The sequence below is a fragment of the Crinia signifera genome, chromosome 12, assembly GCF_055691185.1.
Source record: "Crinia signifera chromosome 12, ASM5569118v1, whole genome shotgun sequence".
Lineage (NCBI taxonomy): Eukaryota > Metazoa > Chordata > Amphibia > Anura > Myobatrachidae > Crinia > Crinia signifera.
In genome coordinates, this window is record NC_139228.1 from 71597280 (window position 1) to 71617777 (window position 20498).

The following is a 20498-nucleotide window of genomic DNA, read 5'->3' on the forward strand; positions in this document are numbered from 1 at the left end:
AAACTACACATCCCAGCATGCCTTGCCACAATTTGGCTATTAGGGAATGCTAGAATGATGGCAATGCATGCTGGGATGTGTAGTTTTAGCACATCTGGAGGGCCGCAGGTTGGACATGCCTAGCCTAGATAAAGAAAACCGAAGGCTGATTAAGCTTGAGGTGACATAAACTATAACCGAAGGATTCTGAGCTGCCTGCACTTTAGGTTGTGTGTTTTGCTAGGGGCTATGATGATCAGTATTAGCCAATTAGGGAGCAGGGGAGGAGTTCCTATAGTTAGGAATAGCCAGGAAGTCAGGTGATCTGTCTCTCTGGTCCGGTTTTCCCCACCATCCCTCCCTATTTTTCTATCTTCTTGGCGGCGGTAAAGAACGGTCGCTGTTGAAATGGAAGTAGTATGAGGATAGTGCGGTGCGCTCTCCCGACATTGATACGTCACTAGCCCTTGCCCCTTGGACAGGGGATGGGCTACACCATCGATAGCACCCAGTGACCCGCTAAGCCCCACCTCCTTTCCTGATTGTTCCGTGGTGGGTTGCGAGGGGAGAGTTGAACACCAACGATGTTTGAACGGTGTGATGTGATCTTACCCCTCTTTTCTCTATGACCGTTCTTTAGAGCCGCCACCCATTTTATAGATCAATATAAATAACTGTCAATCAATAAATTTGACATTCATATTAAAACGCCAGCACTTGTGTCTGTCTCGTTATTTTTAGTGTTAAGTTATATAAGGTTTAGATACGTTTATTGAAGTGTGGGGCATAAAGATTGCCGATGGTAAGTTTATGCACTCACAATACTGCTTACTCTGCAGGTTAGGACACATAGATCTAATACAGAGTAATCATCCTGCATGATACAAATATCTGGACATTATCAATTGTAGCCTTTCAAATCTCTCGCTACGTTCCATACACACTCGCCGATGCCGGCGGGTGACGATCAATGGTGGGGGTGGGGGAGTCTTAAAGGGGGAGGAGGGTAGTTAACGACCTGTGGGTGTGCACATCGTCCGTCGACGTGTGCGTACACACTTAGAGATATAATGAGCGATATCGCTCGCAAGGGCTAAAATGAGCGATAAACAGGCCTTTAGATTTGGGTGGGTTGTGTTCAAACTGAAATCTATACTGTATTGTAAATAAAGCTGTCTAATATGTGTAGGCTACATGCAAAAGCTGACAGTATTTACTCTGCACAGGAAAAACAAAGAAACAAAAAATGTCTTTATTAAAAGATTCATATACAGTGCAGCAAATGACTTACAGACACCTGCTTACATGATGTAACTGGCACTAGACAGGTAATGGGTTAATGACTGGCATTGGTCACAGTGTTTCAGTACACCTGGCTGCAACATTACTTCAATCTAGTTGCCTCCAGCATTGTATGCACCTTGGTGCCTGGTGCCACCCACCTCTGCCCACATCACTCATCTCCCACTCCCAGGCAGGTACCCTGCAGCCAGTGAGTGCCAGGCAGCCTCCCCCATGCCCTCCCACCACCTATACTGGATAGTATGGCTCTGTCTAGGCGCTGGAGAAGCATCAGATAATAACAGAGAGTGCCACCTGCACAATGGGCTCTAGCTGGGGATGAGCAATGACTGCAGCACACTGAGGGCACATTGCAGCCAGCCTCCTCTGCACCCCCAGTGCTGCTGCTGGAGACCTGACCTATGCTGGCCGGGAAGAGGATGCAGGAGAGTTTGGAGGAATACGCGATGTTCTCCTGTCACAGCTGTGGCTCCGGGAGTCCCTGGCTGTGAGTGAGCTGCACCCCAGCTGGGAGTCCCTGTCTGTGAGTGAGCTGCACCGGGGCTGGGAGTCCCTGTCTGTGAGTGAGCTGCACCCCTCCTCTGCTCCGGCTGGGAGTCCCTGGCTGTGAGTGAGCTGCACTCCTCCTGTGCTCCGGCTGTGAGTCCCTGTCTGTGAGTGAGCTGCACCCCGGCTGGGAGCCCCTGTCTGTGAGTGAGCTGCACTCCTCCTGTGCTCAGTACTCCGGCTGTGAGTCCCTGTCTGTGAGTGAGCTGCACTCCTCCTGTGCTCAGTACTCCGGCTGTGAGTCCCTGTCTGTGAGTGAGCTGTACTCCTCCTGTGCTCAGAACTCCGGCTGTGAGTCCCTGTCTGTGAGTGAGCTGTACTCCTCCTGTGCTCAGAACTCCGGCTGTGAGTCCCTGTCTGTGACTGAGCTGCACTCCTCCTGTGTTCAGTACTCCGGCTGTGAGTCCCTGTCTGTGAGTGAGCTGCACTCCTCCTGTGTTCAGAACTCCGGCTGTGAGTCCCTGTCTGTGAGTGAGCTGCACTCCTCCTGTGCTCAGTACTCCGGCTGGGGGTCTCTGGAGCGGGCGGGCGCAGGAGAGGAGGAGGAGGAGGAGGTAGCACCAGTGTCCAGAAGCTGGAGGAAGATGCAGCTGCACTCGGGTGAGGCTGAGACATGGGAGATATAATTACTACAGAGGGAGGATTCGGACCTGGAGCTCGAGCAGAGCCTCCAACTTTCCCCTGCAGGGAAGGAAGAAGCCTGGAGCCCCCACTGGGCACAGCCACAGCACAGGTAAGTGAGTATGGGATGCCCCATAGCCTCTCACAGCCCTGACAATCTCTCCTAGACAGACACATGCAGTATTCTGTTCCTGTATGTTTCCTTCTACCCAGAGAGCTTCCATATCTGTCTGCATTTATTGTCAATGTCCTCTGCTTATTGCAGTGTTACATGCCTTCTGCTGCTGGTTCCTTGTGCCAAGGCAATGCCACACAAACTTTATCCTGACCATCACTTTGCTATAGGACCTCTGGTAAAATAGCATTCCTGCTGTATACCACTCTTACTCCACTGCCAGGGCATCCCTACTGTACGACACTCTTACCCCACTGCCAGGGCATCCCTGCTGTATGCAATTCTTACCCCACTGCCAGGGCATCCCTGCTGTACGCCACTCTTACCCTACTGCCAGGGCATCCCTGCTGTACGCCACTCTTACCCCACTGCCAGGGCATCCCTGCTGTTCGCCACTCTTGCCCCACTGCCAGGGCATCCCTGCTGTACGCCACTCTTACCCCACTGTCAGGGCATCCCTGCTTTATTCCTCTCTTACCCCACTGCCAGGGCATCCCTGCTGTACGCCACTCTTACCCCACTGCCAGAGCATCCCTGCTGTACGCCACTCTAACCCCACTGCCAGAGCATCCCTGCTGTACGCCACTCTTACCCTACTGCCAGGGCATCCCTGCTGTACGCCACTCTTACCCCACTGCCAGGGCATCCCTGCCGTACGCCCCTCTTACCCCACTGCCAGGGCATCCCTACCGTACGCCCCTCTAACCCCACTGCCAGGGCATCCCTGCTGTATGCCACTCTTACCTCACTGCCAGGGCATCCCTGCTGTACATCACTCTTACCCCACTGCCAGGGCATTCCTGCTTTATTCCACTCTTACCCCACTGCCAGGGCATCCCTGCTGTACGCCACTCTTACCCCACTGCCAGGGCATCCCTGCTGTGCGCCACTCTTACCCACTGCCAGGGCATCCCTGCTGTGCGCCACTCTTACCCACTGCCAGGGCATCCCTGCTGTGCGCCACTCTTACACCACTGCCAGGGCATCCCTGCTGTGCTCCACTCCTACCCCACTGCCAGAGCATCCCTGCTGTGTGCCACTCTTACCACACTGCCAGAGCATCCCTGCTGTACGCCACTCTTACCCCACTGCCAGAGCATTCCTGCTTTATTCCACTCTTACCCCACTGCCAGAGCATCCCTGCTGTACGCCACTCTTACCCCACTGCCAGAGCATCCCTGCTGTACGCCACTCTTACCCCACTGCCAGAGCATCCCTGCTGTACGCCACTCTTACCCCACTGCCAGAGCATTCCTGCTTTATTCCACTCTTACCCCACTGCCAGAGCATCCCTGCTGTACGCCACTCTTACCCCACTGCCAGGGCATCCCTGCTGTACGCCACTCTTACCCCACTACCAGGGCATCCCTTCTGTATGCCACTCTTACCCCACTGCCAGGGAATCTCTGCTGTACGCCCCTCTTACCCCACTGCCAGGGAATCCCTGCTGTATGCCCCTCTTACCCCACTGCCAGGGCATCCCTGCTGTACGCCCCTCTTACCCCACTGCCAGAGCATCCCTGCTGTATGCCACTCTTACCCCACTACCAGCGCATCCCTGCTGTACGCCCCTCTTACCCCACTGCCAGAGCATCCCTGCTGTATGCCACTCTTACCCCACTACCAGGGCATCCTTGCTGTACGCCCCTCTTACCCCACTGCCAGAGCATCCCTGCTTTTTTCCACTCTTACCCCACTGCCAGGGCATCTCGGGTGTACGCCCCTCTGACCCCACTGTCAGGGCATCCCTGCTGTACACCACTCTTACCCCACTGCCAGGGCATCCCTGCTGTACGCCACTCTCACCCCACTGCCAGAGCATCCCTGCTGTATGCCACTCTTACCCCACTGCCAGGGCATCCCTGCTGTACACCACTCTTACCCAACTGCCAGGGTATCCATGCTGTGTGCCACTCTTACCCCACTGCCAGAGCATCCCTGCTGTATGTCACTCTTACCCCACTGCCAGGGCATCCTCCTTGTACCCCGTAACTCCTATTGGTATGGATGGTGTAGATCTGCATGCCATTACGGTAATATATCTAGGTCTCAGTAGTGTTCTGAGTATTAGATCTGTACCATATACAATCCTTGTATTGCTGCGGTTTGTGGTTCGCCTCGTCCGTGCGGAAGGAGTTAAGGAATCCTTGCTGAAATGAAGCAATGTAAACAGTGCACCTTATGCATTCTCAGCATAAGACAATCTCAGGGAAGGACGCCAGTAAATATTTGGCAGGTTTCCCCCCCACTGAAACATACTCATTTTTTATTCATTTATAAATAATAGTGCACACGGATTGCAGAGCGGTATTCGTCTGGCATTAGCAAAAGTTTATTAAATGTACGTCTGCAATCTGGCAGCCCAGGGCAGTAGCTATTAATGCACCCTAGTGTGATGATAACATTTTAATGAATGGTTCTCAGAGGTACAGAAAATCACTTATCTCCTCGCTGCTGAATGAGGACTGATAAGCCCTATTCTGGGGCATGGGAATCAGATAGGACTTTAATGGTGCTTGATAGGACTATATGTACTTTGCAAAATTGGCATGGGCTGGCAAACAGTGCCACACGGATAACTGCTTATGTCTGGAGAGCTCTTTATTCCTTAGATTCCTAATAAACAGATTTACACTGGGACAATGGGACCGTCTGTCTCAAAATGCAATGGTGACAGCAAGAGGTTCTGCAGCAGCTGGAAGCATTGACGCTGATGTTTATTAATCAAACATCGAGCAGCACTTATGGACTGCTGGTATCCATAGGCCTATACCCCTGACATTCATGGGTGCATTGACAGTTGTTGTTACTGCTTAACCCTTTGAGCGCTGTGTGAATTCGTCAAAATAGGTGTGAAAATTGCCAAGCAAACATTTGTATTCATCGTAATGACCTGTAATGTTTACCGTACACAGGAAATATAACTTTTTTTGCACACAACATTTTTTATTTGAATTGATATAACAAATGTGAGCGACGCTGGCATTGTTTTTAGCAGATATTTTGAACATCTCTCACAGAGATGTTGGCACTGCAATGCATTATGGGTAATTACGCTCTAAGGAGCAGATTTATCAACAGTTGATATTCTTGTTATCACTCACTATGTTCTGGGCAAACAGCCCCTGTCTTGTGAAAAAATGACAGTTATGGGGCTGATTGGCTGAAGCACCATTTGTAAGGAGTGATAACCAGAATATCATTCATTAAATTTAGGGGATAAAATCAGGGTTTTGGGTAATACTGTACAAAGTAGCATAAATTAAAGTAATTTATGTCTACATATAAATAATATTGTCGCTCAGCACTTATGCAGTACATACCATACAGCAGTAACTGTGACAGTGATTTGCATTTGATGCCAGGGGAATCGTACACTTGAGACACACACAGTAGTAAGAAGCCAGAGAGCCTTGTGCCAGCCACTACGGCTGGATAAGATGACAATAGCTGCGCTGTGAATGGTGGGGGTGGGATGTTCCTCCTTGAGGATTCTGTGTTGGAATTCCGTGCACTGAGCTGTTTACTACTGGAGTTTGCAGAATCATCTTCCAGGAGTCACCGGGAGGGGAAGGAGCAAAGTTCTGCGCAGCAGGTAAAACTTTCTGGGGATTATTCTGGTTCACTCGCAGAGGCAAATTCGCTCTCAGATGGACAAAACCATGTGCGCTGCAGGGGGGGGGGGGGGGTAGATGTAACATGTGCAGAGAGAGTTAGATTTGGTGAGGTATTTTGTTTCTGTGCAGGGTAAATACTGACTGCTTTATTTTTACACTGCAATATAGATTTCAGGTTGAAGTACAAACCCCACCCAAATCTAACTCTCTCTGCACAAGTAACATCTGCCCCACCTGCAGTGCACATGGTTTTGTCCATCTAAGAAGGATTTTGGCAGAAAGAGTGAACTAGAATAAGGCACTTACTGAGGGCCAGATGACTGTACTAAACTTGAAAAGTGATAAACCACCAGCCAATCAGCTGCTAACTGCCATGTCACAGGCTGTGTTTGAAAAAATGACAGGTAGGAGCTGATTGGTTGTTGGTTTATCACTCTCCTTTTGATCGCTTTTCAAGGCTTAGTAAATCTGCTGCTCAATGAGAAAGAGGCATTTAGATGACGTACTGTGTTATCGGGTGTCCCTGGTGGCACTCTGCCCAAAACGGTTTGCTCAGTAGTTGATGCCAAGTTTCTGCTGCCAGTATCATCCTAAGCTCATTGCGCCCAAAAGCGTGAGACAGAAATATGGCGCAGAGTAACAATAGGTAAAATAATATCTTGGTTATATTGGTTCAGATTGTAAGGATATCCATGCTTGAGCAGAGGTGACTTAAATAGCACCACAATCATTTTGATGTGACTATCTGTGCTCAAGCATGGCATAACCTGGACTGTTAAGGTTCCTTGAGGTCTGAGTTTGGGTGTATGTCAAGAAAATGCTATATTTAAACAGTTCCTTGAGGATAAAGCCTGGGAACCACTTACCTACTCTATATAAGGACTTACCCTATAACATGACATACCCTACAGCATGGCATAGACTATATAACATGACATACCCTACACAGCATGGCATAGACTATATAACATGGCATACCCTACAGCATGGCATAGACTATATAACATGACATACCCTACACAGCATGGCATAGACTATATAACATGGCATACCCTACACAGCATGGCATAGACTATATAACATGGCATACCCTACACAGCATGGCATAGACTATATAACATGGCATACCCTACAGCATGGCATAGACTATATAACATGGCATACCCTACAGAATGGCATAGACTATATAACATGGCATACCCTACAGCATGGCATAGACTATATAACATAGCATACCCTACAGCATGGCATAGACTATATAACATGGCGTACCCTACACAGCATGGCATAGACCATATAACATGGCATGGACTATATAACATGGCATACCCTACAGCATGGCATAGCCTATATAACATGGCATAGACTGTATAACATGGCATAGACTATATAACATGGCATACCCTACAGCATGGCATAGCCTATATAACATGGCATAGACTGTATAACATGGCATAGACTATATAACATGGCATACCCTACAGCATGGCATAGACTATATAACATGGCATACCCTACACAGCATGGCATAGACTATATAACATGGCATACCCTACACAGCATGGCATAGACTATATAACATGGCATACCCTACAGCATGGCATAGCCTATATAACATGGCTTACCCTACAGCATGGCATAGAATATATAACATGGCATACCCTACAGCATGGCATAGACTATATAACATGGCATACCCTACAGCATGGCATATACTATATAACATGGCATACCCTACACAGCATGGCATAGACTATATAACATGGCATACCCTACACAGCATGGCATAGACTATATAACATGGCATACCATACACAGCATGGCATAGACTATATAACATGGCATAGACTGTATAACATGGCATAGACTATATAACATGGCATAGACTATATAACATGGCATACCCTACAACATGGCATAGACTATATAACATGGCATACCCTACAGCATGGCATAGACTATATAACATGGCGTACCCTACAGCATGGCATAGACTATATAACATGGCCTACCCTACACAGCATGGCATAGACTATATAACATGGCATAGACTATATAACATGGCATACACTGTATAACATGGCATAGACTATATAACATGGCATGGCATAGACTATATAACATGGCATACCCTACAGCATGGCATAGACTATATAACATGGCATACCCTACACAGCATGGCATAGACTATATAACATGGCATACCCTACAGCATGGCATAGAATATATAACATGGCATACCCTACAGCATGGCATAGACTATATAACATGGCATACCCTACAGCATGGCATAGACTATATAACATGGCATACCCTACAGCATGGCATAGACTATATAACATGGCATACCCTACACAGCATGGCATAGACTATATAACATGGCCTACCCTACAGCATGGCATATACTATATAACATGGCATACCCTACACAGCATGGCATAGACTATATAACATGGCATACCCTACACAGCATGGCATAGACTATATAACATGGCATAGACTGTATAACATGGCATAGACTATATAACATGGCATAGACTATATAACATGGCATAGACTATATAACATGGCATACCCTACAACATGGCATAGACTATATAACATGGCGTACCCTACAGCATGGCATAGACTATATAACATGGCCTACCCTACACAGCATGGCATAGACTATATAACATGGCATACAGTAGGAGCAAGTTTCATCTTTGCTCCTTTGGGCGGGGCTAGCCATGGCTAGCCATGGCTAATCTATTGTTCTCAACTGCAATACAATACGTATTGCAGCTGAGAACAATAGAATAGCCATGGCTAGCCATGGCTAGCCATGGCCAAAGGAGCAAAGATGAAACTTGCTCCTACTGTACACTATATAACATGGCATACACTGTATAACATGGCATACACTGTATAACATGGCATACACTATATAACATGGCATAGACTATATAACATGGCATAGACTATATAGCATGGCATAGACTATATAACATGGCATAGACTATATAGCATGGCATAGACTATATAACATGGCATAGACTATATAGCATGGCATAGACTATATAACATGGCATAGACTATATAACATGGCATAGACTGTATAACATGGCATACACTATATAACATTGCGTACACTGTATAACATGGCATACACTATATAACATGGCATAGACTATATAACATGGCATAGACTATATAGCATGGCATAGACTATATAACATGGCATAGACTATATAGCATGGCATACACTATATAACATGGCATACACTATATAACATGGCATAGCCTATATAACATGGCATACACTATATAACATGGCATACACTATATAACATGGCATACACTGTATAACATGGCATAGACTGTATAACATGGCATAGACTATATAACATGGCATAGACTATATAACATGGCATACACTATATAACATTGCGTACACTGTATAACATGGCATACACTATATAACATGGCATAGACTATATAACATGGCATAGACTATATAGCATGGCATAGACTATATAACATGGCATACACTATATAACATGGCATAGACTATATAACATGGCATAGACTATATAACATGGCATACACTATATAACATGGCATACACTATATAACATGGCATACACTATATAACATGGCATACACTGTATAACATGGCATAGTCTATATAACATGGCATAGTCTATATAACATGGCATAGACTATATAACATGGCATAGACTATATAACATGGCATACACTATATAACATGGCATAGCCTATATAACATGGCATAGTCTATATAACATGGCATACACTATATAACATGGCATACACTATATAACATGGCATAGCCTATATAACATGGCATAGTCTATATAACATGGCATAGCCTATATAACATGGCATAGACTATATAACATGGCATAGACTATATAGCATGGCATAGACTATATAACATGGCATAGACTATATAACATGGCATACACTATATAACATGGCATAGACTGTATAACATGGCATAGACTATATAACATGGCATACACTATATAACATGGCATACACTATATAACATGGCATAGCCTATATAACATGGCATAGACTATATAGCATGGCATAGACTATATAACATGGCATACACTATATAACATGGCATAGACTATATAACATGGCATACCCTACAGCATGGCATAGACTGTATAACATGGCATACCCTACAGCATGGCATAGACTATAAAACATGGCATACCCTACACAGCATGGCATAGACTATATAACATGGCATAGACTGTATAACATGGCATACACTATATAACATGGCATACCCTACACAGCATGGCATACACTATATAACATGGCATAGACTATATAACATGGCATAGACTGTATAACATGGCATACACTATATAACATGGCGTACCCTACACAGCATGGCATACACTATATAACATGGCATAGACTATATAACATGGCATAGACTATATAACATGGCATACACTATATAACATGGCATAGACTGTATAACATGGCATAGACTATATAACATGGCATAGACTATATAACATGGCATACACTATATAACATGGCATACACTATATAACCTGGCATACACTATATAACATGGCATAGACTATATAACATGGCATACACTGTATAACCTGGCATACACTATATAACATGGCATAGACTATATAACATGGCATAGACTATATAACATGGCATACACTATATAACATGGCATACACTATATAACATGGCATAGCCTATATAACATGGCATAGACTATATAGCATGGCATAGACTATATAACATGGCATACACTATATAACATGGCATAGACTATATAACATGGCATACCCTACAGCATGGCATAGACTGTATAACATGGCATACCCTACAGCATGGCATAGACTATAAAACATGGCATACCCTACACAGCATGGCATAGACTATATAACATGGCATAGACTGTATAACATGGCATACACTATATAACATGGCATACCCTACACAGCATGGCATACACTATATAACATGGCATAGACTATATAACATGGCATAGACTGTATAACATGGCATACACTATATAACATGGCGTACCCTACACAGCATGGCATACACTATATAACATGGCATAGACTATATAACATGGCATAGACTATATAACATGGCATACACTATATAACATGGCATAGACTGTATAACATGGCATAGACTATATAACATGGCATAGACTATATAACATGGCATACACTATATAACATGGCATACACTATATAACCTGGCATACACTATATAACATGGCATAGACTATATAACATGGCATACACTGTATAACCTGGCATACACTATATAACATGGCATAGACTATATAACATGGCATAGACTATATAACATGGCATACACTATATAACATGGCATACACTATATAACATGGCATAGCCTATATAACATGGCATAGACTATATAGCATGGCATAGACTATATAACATGGCATACACTATATAACATGGCATAGACTATATAACATGGCATACCCTACAGCATGGCATAGACTGTATAACATGGCATACCCTACAGCATGGCATAGACTATAAAACATGGCATACCCTACACAGCATGGCATAGACTATATAACATGGCATAGACTGTATAACATGGCATACACTATATAACATGGCATACCCTACACAGCATGGCATACACTATATAACATGGCATAGACTATATAACATGGCATAGACTGTATAACATGGCATACACTATATAACATGGCGTACCCTACACAGCATGGCATACACTATATAACATGGCATAGACTATATAACATGGCATAGACTATATAACATGGCATAGACTGTATAACATGGCATAGACTATATAACATGGCATAGACTATATAACATGGCATACACTATATAACATGGCATAGACTGTATAACATGGCATAGACTATATAACATGGCATAGACTATATAACATGGCATACACTATATAACATGGCATAGACTGTATAACATGGCATAGACTATATAACATGGCATAGACTATATAACATGGCATACACTATATAACATGGCATACACTATATAACCTGGCATACACTATATAACATGGCATAGACTATATAACATGGCATACACTATATAACCTGGCATACACTATATAACATGGCATAGACTATATAACATGGCATAGACTGTATAACATGGCATAGACTATATAACATGGCATAGACTGTATAACATGGCATACACTGTATAACATGGCATAGACTATATAACATGGCATAGACTATATAACATGGCATAGACTATATAGCATGGCATAGACTATATAGCATGGCATAGACTATATAACATGGCATAGACTATATAACATGGCATAGACTGTATAACATGGCATAGACTATATAACATGGCATAGACTATATAACATGGCATAGACTATATAACATGGCATACACTATATAACATTGCGTACACTGTATAACATGGCATAGACTATATAACATGGCATAGACTATATAACATTGCGTACACTGTATAACATGGCATAGACTATATAACATGGCATACACTATATAACATGGCATAGACTATATAACATGGCATAGACTATATAACATGGCATACACTATATAACATGGCATACACTATATAACATGGCATAGACTATATAACATGGCATAGACTATATAACATGGCATACACTATATAACATGGCATACACTATATAACATGGCATAGACTGTATAACATGGCATAGACTATATAACATGGCGTACACTATATAACATGGCATAGACTATATAACATGGCATACACTATATAACATGGCATACACTATATAACATGGCATACACTATATAACATGGCATACACTATATAACATGGCATAGACTATATAACATGGCATAGACTATATAACATGGCATACACTATATAACATGGCATACACTATATAACATGGCATACACTGTATAACATGGCATACACTATATAACATGGCATATACTATATAACATGGCATAGACTGTATAACATGGCATAGACTGTATAACATGGCATAGACTATATAACATGGCATACACTATATAACATGGCATACACTATATAACATGGCATAGACTATATAACATGGCATAGACTGTATAACATGGCATAGACTATATAGCATGGCATAGACTATATAACATGGCATACACTATATAACATGGCATACACTATATAACATGGCATAGACTATATAACATGGCATAGACTATATAACATGGCATACACTGTATAACATGGCATAGACTATATAACATGGCATAGACTATATAACATGGCATAGACTGTATAACATGGCATAGACTATATAACATGGCATACACTATATAACATGGCATACACTATATAACATGGCATACACTGTATAACATGGCATAGACTGTATAACATGGCATAGACTATATAACATGGCATACACTATATAACATGGCGTACCCTACACAGCATGGCATACACTATATAACATGGCATAGACTATATAACATGGCATAGACTATATTACATGGCATACACTGTATAACATGGCATAGACTATATAACATGGCATACCCTACAGCATGGCATACACTATATAATGTGGCATACCCTACAGCATGGCATAGACTATATAACATGGCATAGACTGTATAACATGGCATAGACTATATAGCATGGCATAGACTATATAACATGGCATACACTATATTACATGGCATAGACTATATAACATGGCATACACTATATTACATGGCATAGACTATATAACATGGCATACACTATATTACATGGCATACACTATATAACATGGCATACACTATATTACATGGCATAGACTATATAACATGGCATACACTATATTACATGGCATACCCTACAGCATACACTGTGCATTTAGATTAGTTTAGGATGTTATGTAAACCCCAGGAAATGTCTATGATTAGAATGTTTGCTTTCGGTAAAAGCCAGATAAGGCTCCTGAGGTTTGATGGTGGAAGAGAAGGAGGGTTCACCATTTATTAGGCCCGTTCTTGGTCTTTAGGCTATAAGCCTAAGAGCAGGCGTATTCGCATCTGGGGCCCATGTTTGAGCTCTGCTGTATGGATGTCAGTCTCCCGCCCCGTTCTCGAACTGGACAGCGCAAATAATGGTCAGTTAAGAATGACTTATATTTCCGAAAAAAAAATTCTGGTCGGCAACCATGTAACGATTTCTCCCCCGTTTGTTACCCTGCGAATGAATGTTTATGCAAAACATCCATTTGTAAAGCGGTGGGAATGTACGCGCGGCGGCAGAGGGTGGGCATTCGCTCGCCCATGGGTGGCGTTAGATGGAAAAGTGAAAAATCGCTGCTTAGCAAGTGAGAATCAGAATCACCCCCAATATATATAGCTAATAATGTTCCTCAGAATTACTATTCTGCTAGTCTCTGTTCTAACCTGTAGGTGTCGCTGTTGTTTCCATTGTCCATAAGTAGGCTTGTCCTGGGTGTACTCTTAAAGAAATAGAATTTTTTTTTTATTTAAAATTCAATGAAAACAGTACACACTGTCATGCCAGAATGCGTTGTCAACTCCATCTATCTATTCAGTTCTTATATCGGCTCCAACCTGGATTTCCAAGTTCATTTTATCATCTGTACAACATACTTACCTACCTGACCCGCTCCATGAGGGAGAACATGCTCTGTTCCTGGACTTCCCTGGTAATGTAGGATTGCCAGCACATGTGGGGAAAACACCTTTCTTATCAGTTACCTAGCTCCCCACAGGTGATGGCAATCATACATTACCAGGGAAGCCCAGGAACAGCGCATTTTCTCCCTGAAGGGGAGGGTCAGGTAGGCAGGTATGCTGTACAATTCAATTCTTACTGTACAATACATTTCTTACTGTACAATACATTTTAAACCAGGGGTAGCCAACTCCAGTCCCATACCTCCCAACATGACCCTCTCCAGGAGGGACACAATTCTCTGTTTCTAGACTTCCCTCTTAATGTATGATTGCCATCACCTGTTTTAAACAGGATAATTGATAAGAAAGGTGATTCAGCACAGGTGATGGTAATCATAAATTAAGAGGGAAGTCCAGAAACAGAGCATTGTGTCCGTCCTGGAGAGGGTCATGTTGGGAGGTATGCAGTCCTCGCGAGCTACCAACAGTTCATGTTTTCCAGATCACCTCACACAGAGCCGGATTATAATAGGGGCACAAGGGGTCAGTGCCCCTGGGCCCCCCTCTAGCTAGGGCCCCCCTGTGGTTGGCATGTATTTTTCAAAAAAATTTTTTTTTAGCTAAAGGTTTTGTGCATGGGAGTGGGGTAGTGCTGCAGCTTCACCTATCTGTCAATGTGACAATGATTAATGGTGCTGAGCATTGGGAGCCAAGTGTGCAGTGCATTACTGGGAGTTGACTAAGTCCCATGACACTTTGCACCAGAGGGCAGAGGCTGAGACGTTTGTGCTGAGCTCTGATTGGTGGAGCTCATTACATGCTTCTCAGGCCCATGGATAACAGCAGCAGCAGCCTAGTCATGGGAGGGTTTTTAATCAGAGGCAGCACTGGGACTGTGAGGTCTCCTTCAGAGAAAGGTGCAGAGGGACAAACACAGGCTTTTCATGTGATATATATGAGTGTGTGTGTGTGTGTGTGTGTGTGTGTGTGTGTGTGTGTATCCCCTGAAGTTACCCATTGACCAAGTTTATACTGCCTTTACTCTGTTTTGACAGTGTAATATTCTCCCGTGCAGTTTGCGGCCAGTAATGACAAGTGCAAGGGGGCCCCCCTGTCTAAAGTGCCCCGGGCCCCCCGAAGGCTTAATCTGGCACTGACCTCACAGGTGCACTCATTACTGACTCACACATTTAAAAGATCCACATGTTCAGCTAATTACTTCACTTGTGATTCTGTGAGGAGACCTGGAAAACATGCACTGTTGGTAGCTCTCGAGGACTGGAGTTGGCTACCCCTGTTTTAAACCAACCTTACAGTAAGAAAGTTATATCAATAGATATATGAAAAATAAATACTTATATTTGTTTATTCTGCTAGTCAATTTAATGTAAGTAATGTGGCATCCACACGGGGCGATTGCTTACCAGATCGCTTAAAAATGAAGCACAGATCACTCCGTGTGTACCCCCCAGCGACAGGACCTGACTACATTTATACTGCATGCAGATCTGACAGATCGCTCTGCACAGACCACTCAGCACACAGCGCTGACGCATTGCTGTGCAGCGCTGTGTGTTGAGGGATCTGAGCGCTCTAACTTTTCTCAGATCGCTCAGCAGTGTCGCCTTGTGTATAGGCCCCATTAGTCCACCCTGTGAATATGCTATTTATTGAATAACCCGGTTGATGTGTGAAACGCTCTATGTCTCATTGCTGCATGTGCACACATTGGCTGCTGGCATGTTATTGTCACACGTGAGCTCCCCGCTGCTGCCAGATCAGTCTCTTCCTCTGTAGTTCTGCAGGTTTGACCAGCGCTGAAGAAGTAATGCAGAACAGGGGGCTCTTCCACTGCTGTCCCCTCTCTCCCTCGCTCCTGATTCACTGTCTGACGCTCCCCCTGGCAGGATTCCTCCAGGTAAGAGGAAAATTCATCTGACACGTTTTCTGTGTAGAAATGACCCCGGCTGCTGGTGATTAGTGTTTTGCATTATTTACGTTTAAAGTTCCTGCACCCTAGACGGGACTAAAGGCAGAGTGGTGACTACATAGCAGAGTGCTGCTGTGCTTATGGGATGCGGTCATTTGGTCTACAGCATGATGGTAGACAGTCATTAGGTCGACACCATTAGGTTGACATGGGAAAAGGTTGACATGGGTCGAGGTCGACATAGGAAAAGGTTGACATGGTTCTAGGTCGACAGGTCATTAGTTCGACAGGTCGTTAGTTCGACAGGTCATTAGTTCGACATGGGGTTTTTCACTATTTTTTGAGCCGACATGTGCCAACAGGCGGTATTTCATGCCCTACCTTCCACTAGGGCGTGGTGGGAGAAAAAAAATAGTGTGCCGAGCGCAGCGAGCACTGTGAGGGGATGCGGTGCACTCTAAACTGTGTCCATCTCGACTGTGTTGAAATTCAGGTAAAAAAAAACTGTGAAAAACCCCATGTCGACCTTTTCACTGTCGACCTAGACATTGTCGAACTAATGACCTGTCGAACTAATGACCTTCCGACCTAGAACCATGTCGACCTTTTCTCATGTCGATCTACACCCATGTCAACCTTTTTCCATGTCGACCTAATGGTGTCAACCTAATGGCTGTCGACCATCATGCTGTAGACCAAATTATCCCAACCCGTTCTTATTGTGTATCCCCAGTACAGTGGCCGACGGTGTCTACATATGTCACTAAGAGAGCTGCATGGCAAGGGTTGACCCGTGAAAATCATTGACATGAGTTTTTCACAATTTTTTTGGGCACTATAACACCCATGTGGACTTCGATTGGGAAGAGTAAAGTGGCCAAAAGCATGGGGTACGCGCTAAACTAAATGGGGGTCCAGTGCTCAGGTGTCGACATTGACGCACAAAATGTGAAAAAGTCATGTCAAGCTTTTCATGTACCGACATTTTCCATGTCGACATTGTTATTTTTATTTTGCTTGTGTTGAAATTTTTCTTGGGTTGACCTTGCGCATCTCGACTTTTTGTCAATGTCGGCCACAGGCACGTCTACCTTTTGGTGTCGACCTATTAACTGTCAACCTAGACACTGTCTATCCTATGATCTGTACCCGATCTGTGATACAAGTGCCAGTTTATGTAACTTTTAGGGAATTTTCCTAACCTGTGTCATCCAAATCTTTTGCAACTCAGTTTAAAAAATATAGTTTTAAAGTGGCGGATCCAGGGGTGGGGGTGTGCAGCACAGTACAAAGTTTTAATTGGGGAGCTACACCAGCTGCCACCCCAAGCACTTCCGCCTGTCACCCCCAAACATGGCTCCGTGGCTGGGTCAGTTTGGAATTTTAAGTTTAAGCCAAGTTTTTATCCAAACAGTTTTATTTGTGCCTCAGTAAACAGACTTTTGTTCCGCTAGCTGCGTAAATCATAAACAGTCTATATTTAACATGCGACATTTGATCTTTATTTGTTGAGTTAAATGTACTTCAATGAAATATGGCTATTTATAACGAAGTGTCCTTTTTAATATGCCTGCTCCATAAATGGTATAATCTCTAACTGACAATTATAACTGAATGATTGGCTCCGTATATACGTTAAAGCTTAATTCCCAGAGCACCTAAGACAATCCACTATCATTAAATGCTGCCGTGCCTGCTGTCTATATACTTCTAATGGGTACAATAAATACTCTTGTTCTGCAGCTATATAATTCAAATTAATTTATACCAACGTTGGCAGTTCTAGTGTATATTTCTATGAATATCCTACGTGACCTGGCACCCTCTGCTTTTGAGGGACTACAAGACACAGGATGCCCTGCCAGATGCCTTCTTGTAAGATTAGCAAATCAGAACATGACTCTGTATAATTCCGTCTGGATTATTAGAGCCGTTCTGGGAATAATTTCAGAGTTCCATGTCGCTTGATGGGGTATGGGTCACTAGAGGTTGACACATGAAATAGGTCCACATGGCTAAGGTCGACAGGTTGACACAAGCATTAGGTTGACAGTTGTTTTTTTTAACAGACATGTGCAGACAGGTGGTATTTCATGCCCTACCATTCACTACGGCAGGGCTGGGCAATTGCGGCCCTCCAGATGTTGAGGAACTACACATCCCAGCATGCCTTGCATCAGTTTCAGCATGGCCACATAGCAAAACTAATGCAAAGCATCCTGGGATGTGTAGTTCCTCAACATCTGGAGGGCCGCAATTGCCCAGCCCTGCACTACGGCGTGGTGGGAGAATAAAATAGTGTGCCTGAAACATGGAGAGCCTTACGAGGGGACGTGGTACACTTAGACGGTGTCCATGTCGACTGCGTCAACATTTGGGACAAATAAAACCGTGAAAAACTCGACCTTTTGACTGTCAACCTTCCCATTGTCGACCTAATGCTTGTGTCGACGTTCCGACACTATCAACCGTAGCCATGTCGACCTTTTTCAGGCCAAGGCCTGTCGACCTTCAGTGGTCGACCCAATGCATGTCAACCTAAATTAGGTCGACTTGATGCTGGGGTAAGTCACAGCCACAGACAGCATTTTTTTTTTATCGCTGGCCGTACGCAGGGTGATTGACAGGCTGGCATTTGTGGGTGGTAACCGTCCGCCCAGGTGATTTCAGGAAAGTCATGTGACGTCAGCTCAGATACCTGTTTATAAATGGTGATCACTAAGTGCTGGGAGTATGCGGGGACGTTGTGGCACGCAAGTTGTCACTTTCTTATAAATAGCTTCAGTTTATGTGTCAAGCAGTGCCTGAAATACACTGAATAATGAACTTATGGGTTCCCTTATATAGATTGCCAAGGCTGAGCTCCAGAAGACATGTTCCAGATCCACAGTGGAAAATCTACCAGGTGGTTGCCAGCAAGTGTGCCAGTGCAGACCTCCACCGTTACTGCCTCCGCCACCCCCGCCACCGCCACCTCCAAGACTCCCAGTGCCTAGTGAGTACCCTGCACACTGTCATTCCTACCGGTGTGTAATAGTAATTCCTACCGGTGTGTGATAGTCATTCCTACCGGTGTGTAATCGTCATTCCTACTGGTGTGTAATAGTCATTCCTACCGGTGTGTAATAGTCATTCCTACCGGTGTGTAATAGTCATTCCTACTGGTGTGTAATAGTAATTCCTACCGGTGTGTGATAGTCATTCCTACCGGTGTGTAATCTTCATTCCTACTGGTGTGTAATAGTAATTCCTACCGGTGTGTGATAGTCATTCCTACCGGTGTGTAATCGTCATTCCTACCGGTGTGTAATAGTCATTCCTACCGGTGTGTAATCGTCATTCCTACTGGTGTGTAATAGTCATTCCTACCGGTGTGTGATAGTCATTCCTACCGGTGTGTAATAGTCATTCCTACCGGTGTGTAATAGTCATTCCTACTGGTGTGTAATAGTCATTCCTACCGGTGTGTAATCGTCATTCCTACTGGTGTGTAATAGTCATTCCTACTGGTGTGTAATAGTCATTCCTACTGGTGTGTAATAGTCATTCCTACCGGTGTGTGATAGTCATTCCTACCGGTGTGTAATCGTCATTCCTACCGGTGTGTAATCGTCATTCCTACCGGTGTGTAATAGTCATTCT

At 44.0% G+C, this 20498-nt stretch overlaps 1 protein-coding gene across 1 annotated transcript in view; it reads left to right on the top strand.

Moving 5' to 3' along the window:
- Positions 1 to 1527: 1527 nt before the first annotated feature.
- Positions 1528 to 20498, top strand: part of PRIMA1 (proline rich membrane anchor 1) — a 71858-nt gene continuing 52887 nt past the window's right edge. The window contains exons 1-3 of the mRNA XM_083167565.1: positions 1528 to 2560; positions 16724 to 16844; positions 19704 to 19851. Of these exons, the coding sequence (XP_083023691.1) occupies positions 16755 to 16844; positions 19704 to 19851 (238 nt within the window). The 5' untranslated portion in view covers positions 1528 to 2560; positions 16724 to 16754. The remainder of the gene's footprint in view (positions 2561 to 16723; positions 16845 to 19703; positions 19852 to 20498) is intronic.